Source organism: Macaca fascicularis, chromosome 9 (assembly GCF_037993035.2).
Source record: "Macaca fascicularis isolate 582-1 chromosome 9, T2T-MFA8v1.1".
In the NCBI taxonomy this organism is placed as follows: Eukaryota; Metazoa; Chordata; class Mammalia; order Primates; family Cercopithecidae; genus Macaca; species Macaca fascicularis.
Window position 1 is genome coordinate 75659854 of NC_088383.1, and position 14949 is coordinate 75674802.

At 50.5% G+C, this 14949-nt stretch overlaps 1 protein-coding gene across 3 annotated transcripts in view; it reads right to left on the reverse strand.

The window, feature by feature from the left end:
- Window positions 1–6228: 6228 nt before the first annotated feature.
- ADAMTS14 (ADAM metallopeptidase with thrombospondin type 1 motif 14) overlaps window positions 6229–14949 on the reverse strand; it is an 88314-nt gene continuing 79593 nt past the window's right edge. For all 3 annotated transcript variants that reach the window (XR_012417833.1, XM_005565621.4, XM_005565620.4), the window contains 4 exons: window positions 14637–14844; window positions 10585–10714; window positions 10390–10500; window positions 6229–8314 (listed from right to left, as the gene is read on the reverse strand). Coding sequence is in view for 2 of the 3 variants with exons in the window: in XM_005565621.4 (XP_005565678.2) it covers window positions 7821–8314; window positions 10390–10500; window positions 10585–10714; window positions 14637–14844 (943 nt within the window). In the remaining variant the exon portion in view is untranslated. The remainder of the gene's footprint in view (window positions 8315–10389; window positions 10501–10584; window positions 10715–14636; window positions 14845–14949) is intronic.

Below are 14949 nucleotides of genomic sequence, written 5' to 3' on the forward strand. Positions count from 1 at the left end.
TCCCCTGTGGCTCTGAGCTGCTATTTTACTGGCTTAGATCATGAAGTAAGTGGACTTAGTTCCATGGATTGTGGCTACATTCTATTCTTCGCAACACTACCCTACCTTACATTCACTCAGATGGATTCCGTACCTCTGGGTTTTCCCAAATACTCCATTCACACAAAACTTTTCTGTGCAGCAGGCTTCAATCAAGATTAGTGGATGGATAGGGATTTGCTGTTAAGTAAACAGCTTCACGTTCAACATTAAGCCACCTTGTTTTTAAAGGCCCTCGCCCCTCTTCTACCGGGGTTGTCTCCCCAGTGGCAGTGCATGTAAGAATGTTGTGGCCATGTTCAGGACAGTCTCTAGGCCCTGCTCCCCAGGGTGCTCCCTGTCCTCTTGGGTATCCGAGTGATTTCTCATTGGGTTCAGGATGCCATGGCCACTTCCTAGTCACTCCTAAGTTTTCTGTGTCTCCAGGCCCTGGAGATTCTCTTCTCCCTTTCCCTTGATTCTCTCCCTGAAGTATGGAGACAGATTTTCCCTTTCATCTTTTCTCTGAAGGCTCTAGGTCCTACTTGGGACTCCATCTCCTTAGCCATGGAGGTAGCCCTTGTTCTTGGCTGTCCAGGAATGTGAAACCTAGCACTGTCCAACCAGAACCCCCCATCCCTTCGCACAGTGAAGCAACCTCATTGTCTAGGGTGATTCCTAAGGTTTGTTGTCTCACAGCCAAGGAAATCAAGGACACGGACATACAAAGAATGAGGTTAAGAGTGGAAGTTTTAATAGGTGAAAGGAAGAGAAGAGCTCTCTGCTGCAGACAGGGGTCCCAGAGAAATGGGTTGCTTGTTCCATGGTGAAATGCAGGGGGGTTTATAGATGAGGTTGAGGAGGTGGTGTCTGATTTACACAGAGTGGGAAAGATTGGTTGGACCATGTGTGCCTTTGCATAGGGCACGAAAAACTGGTTAGGGCTAGGTGTGCCACTTGCATAAGGTGATAATTTCTGGCCACCCTCACCCTAATCTTTTATTACACAGGACTCTGCCTGGCCTGTGCCATGTTGCCCATTCCTTTACTGTACACATGATAACAAAAAAAAGGGAAGTTGGAGCCTCCATGTTGGACATGCCTGGCTCCCAGGTAGTCCTTTTCTATTGGCACAGCTGCCAGCATTCCCCTGTACAAGCTTCCAGTTTGCTTATCTATGCTTGCAGCTCGATTTTTCAGGCTGCTCTTTGTTAGAAAAAAAAATTTATTGGGCTGTTTTTTATTAAAAGGGAAGCTCTGCCGAGGATTCTTTTGCCCTCACTATCAGCCTAAATAATTTCTTTCTACCTCCTGTATTAACAGGACTGGTCAGGGGTAGGATAAGCATGTAACCCAAGCTGGGCCAATCACATTCTGTCCTTGGAAATGTTTTTTGTGGGGGAAGGAAGGTTGGAGTTTCAGAGGATTCCATCATTGTTCCATGGGGACAAAGTCCTGGATATAGTCGCACTCAAGGCTCCTGATTCTTCTCCACCCTTCCCCATATGTGAAGCAATGAAATTCCTTCTCCATCCAATAGTTGATTTTTATGTGTATTTTTCTACATAAAATTTACCATCGTAAATACACAGTTCAGTGGCATTAAGTACATTCACATCACTGTGCCACCATCACTCCCATCTGTCCACAGAACTCTTCATCTTGCAAAGCTAACACTATGCCCATTAAACAATAACTCCCCATTCTCTCCTCTTCCAGTCCCTGGCAACACCATTTTACCCTCTGCCTCTATGGAATTGACTGCTCTAGGTAGCTCGCTTAAGTAGAATCATACAGTATTTGTCCTTCTGTGACTGGCTGATTTCATTTCGTATAATGTCCTCACTATTCAGCCATCTTGCAGTATATGTTAGAATTTCCCTCCTATGAGCCTGTAAAATCAAAAGTGAGTTAGTTACTTCCAAGATACAATGGAAGTACAGGCAGTGGGTAAATGCTTCCATTCCAAATGGGAGAAATTAGTCTAAACAAAGAGGCACAGGCCCCCATGCAAGTCTGAAACCCAGAAGGGCAGTCATTAAATCTTAGAACTCCAAAATAATCTCCTTTGACTCCATGTCTCACATTTAGGCTACACTGAGACAAGAAGTGGGCTTCTAAGTCATTGGGCAGATCCACCCCTGTGGCTCTGCCAGGTACAGCCCACTTGGCTGTTTTCACAGGCTGGCATTGAGTGCCTGCAGCTTTTCCAGGCACGTGGCACAAGCCATCAGTGAATCTACCATTCTGGGGTCTGGAGGACGGTGCCCTCTTCTCACAGCTCCACTAGGCAGTGCCCCAGTAAGGACTCTGTGTGGGGACTCCAATACCACATTTCCCCTCTGCACTGCCCTAGTACAGGTTATCCATGAGGGCTCTGCCCCTGCAGCAGACTTCTGCCTGGACATCCAGGCGTTTCCATACATCCTCTTAAATCTAGGCAGAGACTCCCAAGCCTCAACTCTTGCCCTCTGTGCACCTGCTGGGCCAATACCACATGAAAGCCACCAAGGCTTCTTATGGCTTGCACCCACTGGAGCAGCAGCCTGAGATGCATTTGGGGACCTTAGTCATGGCTGGAGCTGGAGTGACTGGGACTCAGGGTGCCATGTCCTGAGGCTACACAAGGCAGTGGGGCCCTTGGCCTAGCCCATGAAACCATTTTACCTCCTAAGCCTCTAGGCCTATGATGGGAGGGGCTGCCATGAAGGCCTCTGAAACTCCCTCCACACATCTTCCCCATTGTCTTGGCTATTAACACTTGGCTCCTCTACTTATGCAAATCTCTGCAGCTGGCTTGAATTTTTCCCAAGAAAGTGGGTCTTTCTACCACACGGTCAGGTTACAAATTTTTCAAACTGCTATGCTCTGCTTTCCTTTCAAATGTGAGTTCCAATTTCAGACCATATATTGGTGAATGCATATGAGTATATGCTGTTAGAAGTAGCCAGGATACCTCTGGAACGCTGCTACTTAGAAATTTCTTCCACCAGATATCCTAAATCATCTGTGTCAAGTTCAAAGTTCCACAGACTTCTAGAGCAGGAGCACAATACTCCCCGTCTCTTTGCTAAAGCCTAGCAAGAGTGACCTTTACTACAGTTCCCAATAAATTTCTCATCTCCATCTGAGACCTCCTCAGCCTGAAATTCACTGTCCATATCACTATCAGCATTTTGGTCACAACATTCAACAAGTGTCTAGGAAGTTCCAAACATTCCCACATCTTCCAGTCTTCTTCTGATCCCTTCAAACTGTTCCAGCCTCTTCCTGTTACCCAGTTCCAAAGTTGCTTCCACATTTTCAGTTATCTTTATAAAAATGCCTCATTTCTCTGGTACCAGTTTTCTGTATTAGTCCATTCTCACTTTGCTATAAAGAACTAACTGAGACTGGGTAATTCATAAAGAAAAGAGGTTTAATTGGCTCATGGTTCCACAGGCTGTACAGGAAGTTTATGGAACTGGGGGATTTGGTTAAATAAATGGTCATCTAGCCATACTGTGGGGTACTGTGCAGTCATTAAAAAAGATGTGGCTGGGCATGGTGGCTCATGCCTGTAATCCCAGAACTTTGGGAGGCTGAGGTGGGCGGATCACCTGAGGTTGGGAGTTCAAGACCAGCCTAACCAACATGGAGAAACGCCATCTTTACTAAAAATACAAAATTAGCCAGGAGTGGTGGCACATGCCTGTAATCCCAGCTACTCGGGGAGGCTGAGGCAGGAGAATCGCTTGAACCTGGGAGGTGGAGGTTGCAGTGAGCCGAGATCCAGCCTGGGCAACAAAAGGGAAACTCCATCTCAAAAAAAAAAAAAAAAAAACCAAAAACGTAGTTCAACGTAGTTCACTGTGGAAAGGTGTTCGTATTATATTGTTGTAGGGGTGGTAGAAGCGGGAGCTTATCCACCAGATCCCAGATGATGTGTATGCATATAGTATTAATAATATCCACCCAGTGTGTGTGTGTGTGTGTGTGTGTGTGTGTATAGACACGCACAATCTTGCACATGCACACATCTGGAATGGATAGCCAAATTATTAACAGTGGTTATTGCTAGGTAGAATTATAGATTTTTTTTCTCAGGTTGTAAAATTTTTCAATAATGAGCATATATTTCTTGCATAAGTTTTTAAAGGAGAAGATTTGTGGTGTAGGCCCCAGAGATTTCTAATCCATGGCAGCTGGGTCCCTGGGACTGCCCCAGCTACATTTCCACCGCTTCTTGCTCTTTCCCTCCTACCCCACACCCCTACCTTCCCCCAAGCCTTCAGTCTCCTGAAGCCAGGTAGGGAGCAGGGACTCTTTGGAAGAGCCCACAGAGTTCCAGGTCAGATGGTCCAGGCTCTGTGCCTTCCTCTCTTCCCCTGCCTGCTGTATCATTTCAGGTGGAAGGCCTGGAGGTTCACCAGGAGGGTAAATCAAGAGAGGGCCCAGAGGCCAGTCTATTTTCCAGGAACATGACGAGGCTCCAATTGCGCCTCTTCTCCTCTGGAGGAATGGGAAGGTAAGTCTCCTGCTCTCCCTGAATCCTGGCCATCCCCCGATCCCTTCCCCTCCAGGAGCTTTCATGCCTTACTAGCCCAAATGAAGTCATAGGCTGGAACCTCAAGGAGGCCATCTGGACACAGAGGACAGCCATGGTGAGGACTTCCCAGGCTCTTTGGACAAGAGGGTAAGGAGGACTCTGTGCAGCACTGTCCCTACTGACCCCAAGGGCAAGGAGATGCTGGAACTTCAGGGGGCTTCCTCCAAAATGACAGGTGTGCTGGCCCCTGGCTATGGCTTGAGGAAGCTTGGCAGACCAGGGCAAGGGCTCTGGAAGCCAGTGGGGGCTGATAGGCTAGACTCTGGGTACCTGGCTGTCACTGCGGCAGGGCTCTGCCAAGCGTGGGGCAGGTGTGGATACAGCCTTGAAGTCAGAGCGGCCTGGAGAATCCCCTCCAGGGAAGAGACAGACAGTCTGGCACCCTGGCACCTGCACCCACCAGACTCCAAACAGGACACAGTTTAGGGCAGGAAGGGGTAAAACCATTCCCATATGGCCTTTCCCAGTGGGCTCCTATGGGAAGTGAGGGATGTTTCAGAGGCTGTGATGGAAAGAGGGCCCTTGGTGCTGTTCCTCTATCTTCACCCGTGAATCCTTTCATTTTCTCAGTTTCCACCAAAACAAGCAAAAATCCTGACCCATAAAAAGCCCTTAATTTGGGGAGTGGACATTTCCAGATGTTTGGGGAGATGGCAACACAAATTTAATTGAACCTTAGACATATTAGACAACCTGCATCCTAAAAAGCCCCCAGCCAAAGATGGATGGAGAGGCTGCCCTCTCTGTGTTCCCACCCCTACAGGGGTAGGAGTCTCCAAACCATTTTCTCCTCGGCCTTAAGGGGAGGAGTAGGCTCCATATAATGACAGGAGGCCCTTTTGCTGGCTTCACCTTTTCTCAGTGCCCAGCGGTGTAGATTCTTTTACTCCATGACACAAATTCTGCCACTGCTTAGAAGGCAAAAGTGGTTGTAGTCATTTTGCTTTCAATGATGATCTCTTTGTTCTGTGGTTGTTAGGAATCCTTTAGAGAGCCCCTCTTGTTGCTCTTTTTTGTTTTTGAGACAGGGTCACACTCTGTCACCCAGGCTGGAGTGCCATGGCACAATCACAGCTCAGTGTAGCCTCAAACTCCCGGGCTCAAGGGATCTTCTCACTTCAGCCTCCTAAATAGCTGAGACCACAGGCGTGCAACACCACGCCTGACTAATGTTCTTTTTATTTTTCATTGAGACAGGGTCTTGCTATAGTGCTCAGGCTGGTCTGGAACTCCTGCCTCCAAAAGTGCTGGGATTACAGGCATGAGCCACTCTGCCCCACTGGCCTCTAGTTGCATTTAAACAGATTGAGAATTTCACAAATTTGAATCACAAAAGATTTTTTTTCTCCTGAAGCACTAACCTGAAATGAAGTGTTGTCCTGCAACTTGGGCCTCAGGGAAGCAGGAGATTCAGTAGCCAAGAAACCAGTGGCAGCCCTTTGTCCCACCTGGCAATGCCGCAGCAGGGCATGGGTGGAAAGGTGGAGGGACAGGAGACAGCCGCAGTGAGCTGTGCCCCCACACCCAGTTCTCTTGCTACAGCCCAGCCCTCAGCCTTCGAGCTCTGGCTTCATTATCCCCTTCCCATAAATCAGAAAGAGAAAAAGAAACACACACACAACTTTTTGGGGTCCAAGGACGATGTTAATAAATATATAAAATTTTAAAGATCTGGATTTCCAAGGCACAAGAGTTTAACACAGGCCAGGTTGGTTCTTACAGGAATGACTCCGTGTGTGCCCCAGCATCCCAGGGAGGGGAGGGCAGCAGGGGGAGGGCAGGGAGCCCCCCAGGACCTCCACTCTCCAAACGGGTTACAGGCCAGGGACCCACTGCTCGTGTTCCCCCAGCCTGGTTCAGAACAGCCCCCTTGCCTTGGGGAAGGAAGAAGTGAGAAGCACCTCTATCACCCGGCAGGAATTTAGGAGACATCCTCCAAGACCCTGGTGGTGTCCAGGGACCCCCTGCCACTTCCTGAGAGCCAGAGGATCTAAGGCTGTTACCTGTCCCTCGGAGGTAGCATGGCCAGCAGCTGAGCCCAGCTGAGGCCCTTACAGCACCGTGGGTCAGTGTGTCTTCCCCACCCCAGCACTGCGCCGGGGCTGGCACCCTGCCCTGGGGCACTTGCCCTGGGTGGCCCTTGTCATCTCCAGGGCCAGGCTATGAGTAGACTCTGGTCCTCAGTCCTGGGATCCGACCACCCCTGGGAGAACCACACACTCTGGCCCAGCTTGAGCCAGGTAGGAGACGAAGATGCCTGACTCCAGCAGTAGTGATCTTTGGAGAAGGGCAATGATTGAAGGGACAGCCTGAGAAATCGTGTCCCCTCTGTGTCCCACAGAGTCCCCTTCCAGGCTGAGAGTGATCATTGAAGTCGCCATCCTGGTTGAGCCAGGGGGTGAGCACCCGTTTGGAAACCCCTGGATGCTGAGGACTTGGGGTCCAGGGTGTCCTGAGCACCCTTCTCTGGTGGGCTGGGGGTGAGATTGAGGGCCAGTCTGTAATCTGGAGTCACCAGAAGTAACACAAGTGACATCTGCAGGGCCAGAGGATGGCCATGAGCACCATCTTCCAGCCAGCAAAGACGAACTGGCCTCTGCTGCCTGGCCTCGGCTGGAGGAACTGCACGGAGCTCTCGGCTGCCAGGGCTGGGCCTGCAATCACATCACTTTGTGTCCCACCGGCCCCGGCCCTGCAGCTGGGAAGCCTCATGCCACATTCCCAGGCCCCCTTCTTCTGGGCCTGGCTGTGAACAGCCCCCCACCTCCCCTGGCCCTGCTTTGCCTTTCTGGGGAGAGGGGCCAAATAGGCAGGGCCTCCACAGGGGTCCTCACAGTTCCGGGAAGGCAGGCAGCCCTGACAGCTTCCAGCTACAGACCAGCCGGGATTCAGACCTGCCCGGGCCCAGGGTCTGTGAGGAGGGGGCAATAGTTGACCCTGGTCCCGGCAGGGGAGACCAACAGGGGCCCTGAGAGGGTCAGTCCCGCCGGGGGCAGCTTGCTGAGGTATCTCTGATTAGGGCTTTCCCTGATCTTTGTCTTCCTCCCGCCCCGCTTTGTGGGGTAAAGAGCATCATAGCCCCCAACGAGAAGAAGGCGAATGATTTAAAATGAAGTCTGTGCTTGCGCCTGCCCTGCGGTGTGTGTCCTCTGAGCTGGGGGTCGTGGGGCAGTACACAGAGTGTTAATGTGCCGGTGGGATGGCAGGGCACAGCTCATGTCACGGGGGAGGCAGCAGGGAGGCTGGTGCCTGGATGCCTCAGGTCTTCTCCAGGCTGCCCTTTATCCTCGGGGACTGGCATAGGTGTCTGAGTCCAGCCCCAAGGCAGCCCCCCGGGGGTGGTAGGGGAGATGCTCCAGGATGCTCCAGAGATCAGTGTCTCAGGGGCAAAGGGGCGCTTGGTCCCTGGGGATCTTGTATCCAGAGCTCCTGGGAGCTGTGTGGCTCCACCATGTTGATGGTCCTCTGATCCCGTTGGCTTTCCAGGAGGCTCCACAGCATCTGGAGGGGCCTGGGGTCCTGGTAACAGGCTTCCAGGAGTGGAGGAGGGGGGCAGTGAGGTTGGGCCAGGGTCTGGGCTAGGGTTGGGGCCCGAGGCCTTCTTGATGCAGGACACACAGCAGAGCCGGTGGTACCCGGGAATGGAGCAGTAGCGATCGAGCACTTCCATCTGGCAGAAGACGGACCTGTCTCCTGTGCAGGGCTCCGCTGCACACACAGCACAAGGATGGAAGCAACGTGGGGATGCCTGTCAGTCAGGTGGCCTCGCCTCCCACTCACCCACTGACTGCCTGCCCTCCACCCCCCGCCCCTGCTGGACCCACTGTAAAGCTTTTTCCCAGGGTGAGCTATGGAGCCGCCTGACAGGACAGTGAGCTCTGACTATGTGGAAGAGGAACTAAAATCCTCTAGAGCGGCAGATCTCCAAGTGATGTCCCCACACGCAGCATCAGCGTCACCCGGAAGCTTGCTGGCAATGCACATCCTCCGGCACCACCCAGTCCTACTGCATCAGAAACTCAGGCTGGGGCTCAGCGCTGTGCTTTCACAAGCCCTCCAGGGGACTCCACGTGTGGGCGCATCTGAGAACCCTGGCCCTTCACCATTCGCCCTCAGCCTTGCTGCACACTGGAATGCTTGGGGATGCCGTCTCCTTCACCCACACACTGGACAATCTAGGGTGTGGCCTACCACCAGGTGGTTCTAACTTGCAGCTGCTCTGGATAGAAGTGGGAACCCTAGCCCCTCCCAAACAACCCAAGATGCCTGACCCACTCCAGCCAGGGTCAGGCTAGAGCCCAGGCAACTCATGCTTGGGACAGGCAGACTGACCATCCTGCCACAGTCAGCACACATCCGGACATTAAGACTGCTACTGCTTAATTTGGAATCAAGCAGATTTCAGTTCAAATCCAGGCTCTACCACTTAAAAGTGTGGGGCCTTTGGCAAGTCACTTAAACCCTCCAAGCCTCAGTTTCTTCACCTATAAAATGGGGCTGATGCTGACCCTTACCAATGAATAATCACATTGCAGATAACATCTTTAAAGTACCTGGCAAAGGTAAGTGCTCACTACACTAGTTGGCTTTGCCCAAAATATCACACCTTTCTGTGATAACTCCATGTAGGTTTCTCCAGACAGAATGTGAAGGCAGGAGCTTTTTTTTCTACTACTTTTTGCCAGAGAGAGAGAGAGAGAGAGAGAAAGAGGGAGGTGGGAAGAGTGGGAGGAACAGAGGGAAAGAGAGAGACACAGGTGGAGGGGCAGGCTTAGGGGAACAAGAGAAAGAGCAGAGAAAAATGGAAAGCCAGTGGCCTCTAGATGGCGCCAGATCTCCGGCACCAGAATCAGGGCCTCGTCCTTTAACTTTGGGAAGGAAAAGGGCAGGAAACCCAGGGACTCCCCCATTGGGAACCTCAGCCTAGGAGCAGAAAAGTAGAAGACGGGAGGTAGAAGGTCCTTTGAGGACATCTAGTCAGAACCTTATTTTACAGATGAGGTCACTAAGCTCAGAGAGGTTAAGAAATTTGCAGCCAACTGGTCCTCTAACTGGGAGTTAGGGTCTTTGATCTTTCTGCTACTCATCTTGCCAGACCCTGGTCCTCAGGAGGGTGAGGAAAGAAAAGAGAGATGGAACCTAGGAAAGGGGTGAAGAATCTACAGGCTGGCACGTAGCAGATGCTCAGTAAATATTTATCCGTGGGTGGATGAATGGAAAGATGGGAGGATGAACTGAATCATGGGGCTGAGAGAAATTGCTAGGCCTATTGTTACTGGAAGCTGATAGCCAGACAGGAGTGCATGCGTTCTCTCATCCAATTCTCTCACCAATCCTATAAAGGCAGCTCAGATCTATAATTGCTTGTTTGAAAATCTTGAAACCAGATATAGTTCAGAATTCAGAACTTTGGGGATCAGAAAATTAATATTCTGTGTTTATATTATAGAACATCCTCAGTGGAGCCTGAGATATCACCTTGTAACTAAATATGGTGACATTTCTATAGCAAAAGAATAAATGATCTCATCAGTTCAGGTCAGATTTTGCTGCCAGGTAGGTTTGCACCAAACTTAGAAATAAACATTTTGGAATTGCAGGTAAGGGGTCATGGACCAGCAGAGCCTCCTCCCCACTTCACAGCTGAGGAATCTGAGGCCCAGGGAGGTGAAGGTCACACACACAGTTACAAGCTGGGTTTGTTCCACTGCGTGGCCCATGCTGCAACACGAGGGCCACTGAAAGGTCTGGGGAGCCGGGTAGGGTCCATAGGCTGTACTTACTTGATGATATCTTGTTAATGGGATGTAGGGGTCCAGATTGTGGCACCCACTGCCCCTCTGGCGTCCCACGTTCCCAGACATCAGCCCTCACCGTGGAGTTCTGGCGATTTCCTATGAGCAGGGAGAAGCAATTCTAGTATTTGGGACTTTGGTCCCAAGGGACTGGACCTGGCCTCCCCATCCCCTCTGGCTCACCTCCACAGGCGGGCAGGCTGCAGACCTGGACGGTGTCTGGCCTATCCCCCTCACACTGCCCGAGGCTGTTGGCATTGGTCCTGCACACCACCTGTCGCTGCTGGATGCCCTCTCCGCAGGTGGCAGAGCACTGCCATGGGTGGGTCAGTGCCAGGCACAGCGGCCGGGGTCAGGGCAGGTGGAGAGAAGAAAGACGAGCCAGTGAGCTCAGAGCCCAGCCAATGCCCGGGGACAGAAAGGGTATGAAACAGAGCATCGAGTCTTCACTTGACCAGAGGGACATGCAAGGACTGCTTCTAAGTAACCTCGTTGGGACATCACACCCATTGTCAAATATTCCTGATACCAATGGTGAAGAGCCATTGCCCTGAGCCTATAACCCCATGGGCCTTTCCACAATCTAAATGGTTAACCTCTGGCTCAGGAGGGAACCTCTGGGACCCCATTCCCTACTACCACCTGCATGCACTGTGTCTGGTCTGTGCCTGGGTTCTTAAATATTTTGTGTATCACTTTAGCAAACTCCCCTGTTGCAGTCCACTACATGGTGTGACCTGGGGCAGGTGGATTGACGTGATGATATCCTATTAACAGGATGTAGGGGCCTGGGTTGTGGCATCTGCTACCCCCTCGCCTAGCTCAGTGTCTAACTCTGTAAACTGAGAGAGCTGGGCGACAGGGTCTCCATGGACCCTTCTCTGACTAGCTCTGATAGTCAATAATCTTGTGACTTGATTTACCAAACATGGGCCTGCAGAAGTATGTTCAAAAGTGTCTTCTTCCCTGAGGGGGAAGGGTGCAGGTACAAGGAGCAGGAGGCAGCAGAGGACCACCGTTTGCAGGGGGTGGCCACACACATCGTCCGCTGGACCTGACCCACTCTTACTCTGACAAACAGGGCCTGTGGAGGTCCTCAGTGGAGGGGCAGGGACTCCAGGAAAGCAGCGCTGCCCATTGTGACTGGGTTACTCTTTAGGTGCTGACCATAGCCTTACCTAGCTGGAAGGAGAGGAACTTGCAGGACCCCACTTCCCACACTGGAGCATGTGACCACTGAGACACAAGGGTCATGGGGCCACACAAACACGGCTCATCCTCCCAGGATGAATCATTACAAACAGCAGTTAACAGCTCCTGACTGCTCAGTCAGTCTCATAAGGGGCTGTGAAAGTTGATTACATGAATAGGGTCATACTTGTCACACCCAACTAAATCAGAGTTGAAGGGCCAGGGGAAAAAGCACTCAGGGCACCTAGCACCTGCTCCAAGAATTAAATTTTCCACAAGGCCAGCTGCTGAAACAGGCTGATGTAATTCCAAGACCAGTTTTACCTAGCAACTGCCGAAACAACCTACTGTGACTCCAAGGCTGGTTTTACATAGCACCATCACTCACCAGCCAGAGTTTGCCAGCTCCCAAAAGCTTGTCTAGTGCCAAGGAGTTTGTGTTCAACACAATACATATGATGTCTCCTTCTAATAAAACCCCCAACCTTACCTCTGTTCTTTGGACATACTGAAGACCATCCAGTGTCTGTGTATGCTTTGAATTGCAATTCTTACTTAATCAGAGTTACATTTAGAGATTCATCTCTATATTTTGCTTATTGCAACAGGGCCAGTATCTTCCACTATCTGCCATCTCTCTGTTACTTTTATCTGTGGAGTCCTTTGAAGACCAGCAATCTTTCTATTTGATATCAAAACAAATGAAGCTATATATGATGGAGATGGATATAAAATGCATGCGTTGTGTGCGGATTTTTGGTTCTTTACAAATACTCAAAATGCAATATTTCAAGCATACAGAAAAGTATGGAGTTATTCACAAAACCCTATCCAGATGCCACTACCAGCTTTAATAAATGAGCATCCCGGAATTTTTACAAATTGCGTTGTGCCCCTCTAAACATTAAGGAAATGACATCCATTGGAAGTGCTTTTTTATTTCATACTGAAGTGCTTTTTCTCACCTAAATGTATCCTTTATTAATAAAAGTTTATCTATTTTGGTAAGTACAGTTCAGGCCTGTTCATTTTTCTTGTTGTATAGTACTGTATTGTATGAACAGACCATGATTTTGGTCTAATCTTCTATAGATAAACATTTGGGATATGTCCTAATGTTTTGCTATTACAATAAACATCATTGTGATCAAATGAGGATTTTAAATTGGGGTAATATCTATATAACAAAAAGTTTGCCATCTTAACTAATTTTTTCTTTTTTTGAGATGAAGTTTTGCTGGAGTGCAATGGAGTGATCTTGGCTCACTGCAACCTCTGTCTCCCTGCCTCAGTCTCCTGAGTAGCTGAGATTACAGGCATACGCCACCATGCCCGGCTAATTTTTGCATTTTTAGTAGAGATGGGGTTTTACTATGTTGGCCAGGCTGGTCTTGAACTCCTGACCCCAGGCAATCTGCCCGCCTTGGCCTCCCAAAGTGGTGGGATTACAGGGTGAGCCACCACGCCCAGCCCATCTTAACTATTTTTAAGTGTACGGTTCAGTGGCATTAAGCACATTCACATTGTTGTACAATCATTACCACCATCTGTTTCCAGAACATTTTCTTCTTTCCCAACTGAAACTCCATGCCTATTAAACACTAACTCCTCATTCTCCCTCCCCCAGCCCCTGGAAATCACCAGCAAAGTGCCCTCATATAGTGTTTGTCCTTACATATCTGGATGTCTGGCTTATTTCTTTACTTCTCTTTTCTTTCTTTCTTTCTTTCTTTTTTGAGACAAGGTCTTGCTCTGTCACTCAGGCTGGAGTGCAGTGGCATGGTCATAGCTCGCTGGAGCCTTGACCTCCTGGGCTCCAGCAATCCTCCTACCTTACCCTCCAGAGCAGCTGAGGTTACAGCACACACCACCATGCCCAGCTAACTTTTTACATTTTTTGTAGAGGCGAGGTTTTGCTATGTTACCCAGGCTGGTCTCGAATTCCTGGGCTCAAGCGATCCACCCACATCAACCTCCCAAAGATCTGCCCACCTCAGCCTCCCAAAGTGTTGGGATTCCAGGCACGAGCCACTGCATCCAGCTTGGCTTGTTTTACTTGGCATGATGTTCTCAATGTTCACATCAAATGAGTATTTAAAAGAAAACCCAAGACAATTTCCTCGAGGCAATTTCTCCTAGGTAACGTCCAAGATCTAAGCCACAGAGCACTCAGATAACTAAGCAGGCTTACTGCTGTCTCCCTTTTGCTACCCTGACCTCCTGACAACCTTCTACAGCACTGCCAGAGTGGTCTTTACAACCTGAAATCAGAGCTTGTAATGCCTGCGTTAAAAGGCTTCCCTGGTTTCCCATTGCTCTTAGAAAAAATGCAAAGTCCTTGCAAAGCCTGTAGCCACGGACCCCCACCTGCCTCCACCTGCCTCCCCAGCATTATCTTGCAGCCCCTATCCCTCCCAGTCAGCTCCAGCCCCACTGTCCTGTCGGTTTCTGGAACACTGTAAGATGGTTCCTGCCTTGGTCTCTTCCTGTGGCTTGTCCCTCTGGTCTCAGCTTGAGCAACACCTCCTCAGAGAAGCCCTCTGACCACCGTTCATCCTCCACCACATTGCCCCGCTACTCCCCACCGAGCTCCGACTGCAGTCTGCCAGTGCTTGGCTGTGGGTTGACTGATGGTCTAATACGTTTCCCTCACAGGACTGTGGGCTGCACGAGGGCAAGAATCAGCTCTGTCTGGTTGATGCTGGGTTCCCACATTCTTAGTACAAGGTCTGGCACCTTGTGCTAGTGCTCAGCAAATATTTCTGGAATGCAAGAGTGTATTTCGATCTGCTCATCTGGAACACAGGGACATGAACCCATGCCTCCCGGCACTGTGTGAAGCTTACTGGCGATAATGAATGAACAGAAAGGCCTAGCACAGAGCCATGGCCTGGGGTCTATGGGAGCTATTCTACTTTAAGAAAAACAAGATTTGATGTAAGGGGAGCAATTCAGGCAGAAACTCTCTTGCCTGCAGGGAGCACCAAAAAATCCCTCAGACCCACCTCCTCCTCAAGCCCCTCCCACCTCCTGAGGACAATCACCTGGGACCAGGCTCCCAGCCGCCACTGGGCTGGGCAGGGCACTCGGAGACAGGGCCGTCGGGCCTCAGGCCGGTCCCCGGCGCAGGCTTTGGCTGGCATGACCTTGTGGGTTCCATTGGAGAGGGGCAGCAGGCACTGTATCCCCCTTGTCTGCACCCCCAGCTTCCCACAGCTCCGGCTGCAGGCACCCCACTCCTCCATCACCCACCTGGAAACAGGGTGAAAGGAGAGGAGGTGAGACCACGGGGACACTTCATCCCAGAGGACACTTCCCATCCCCAGACAGCTGCAGGCAGGAGCCAGAGAGTGGGTT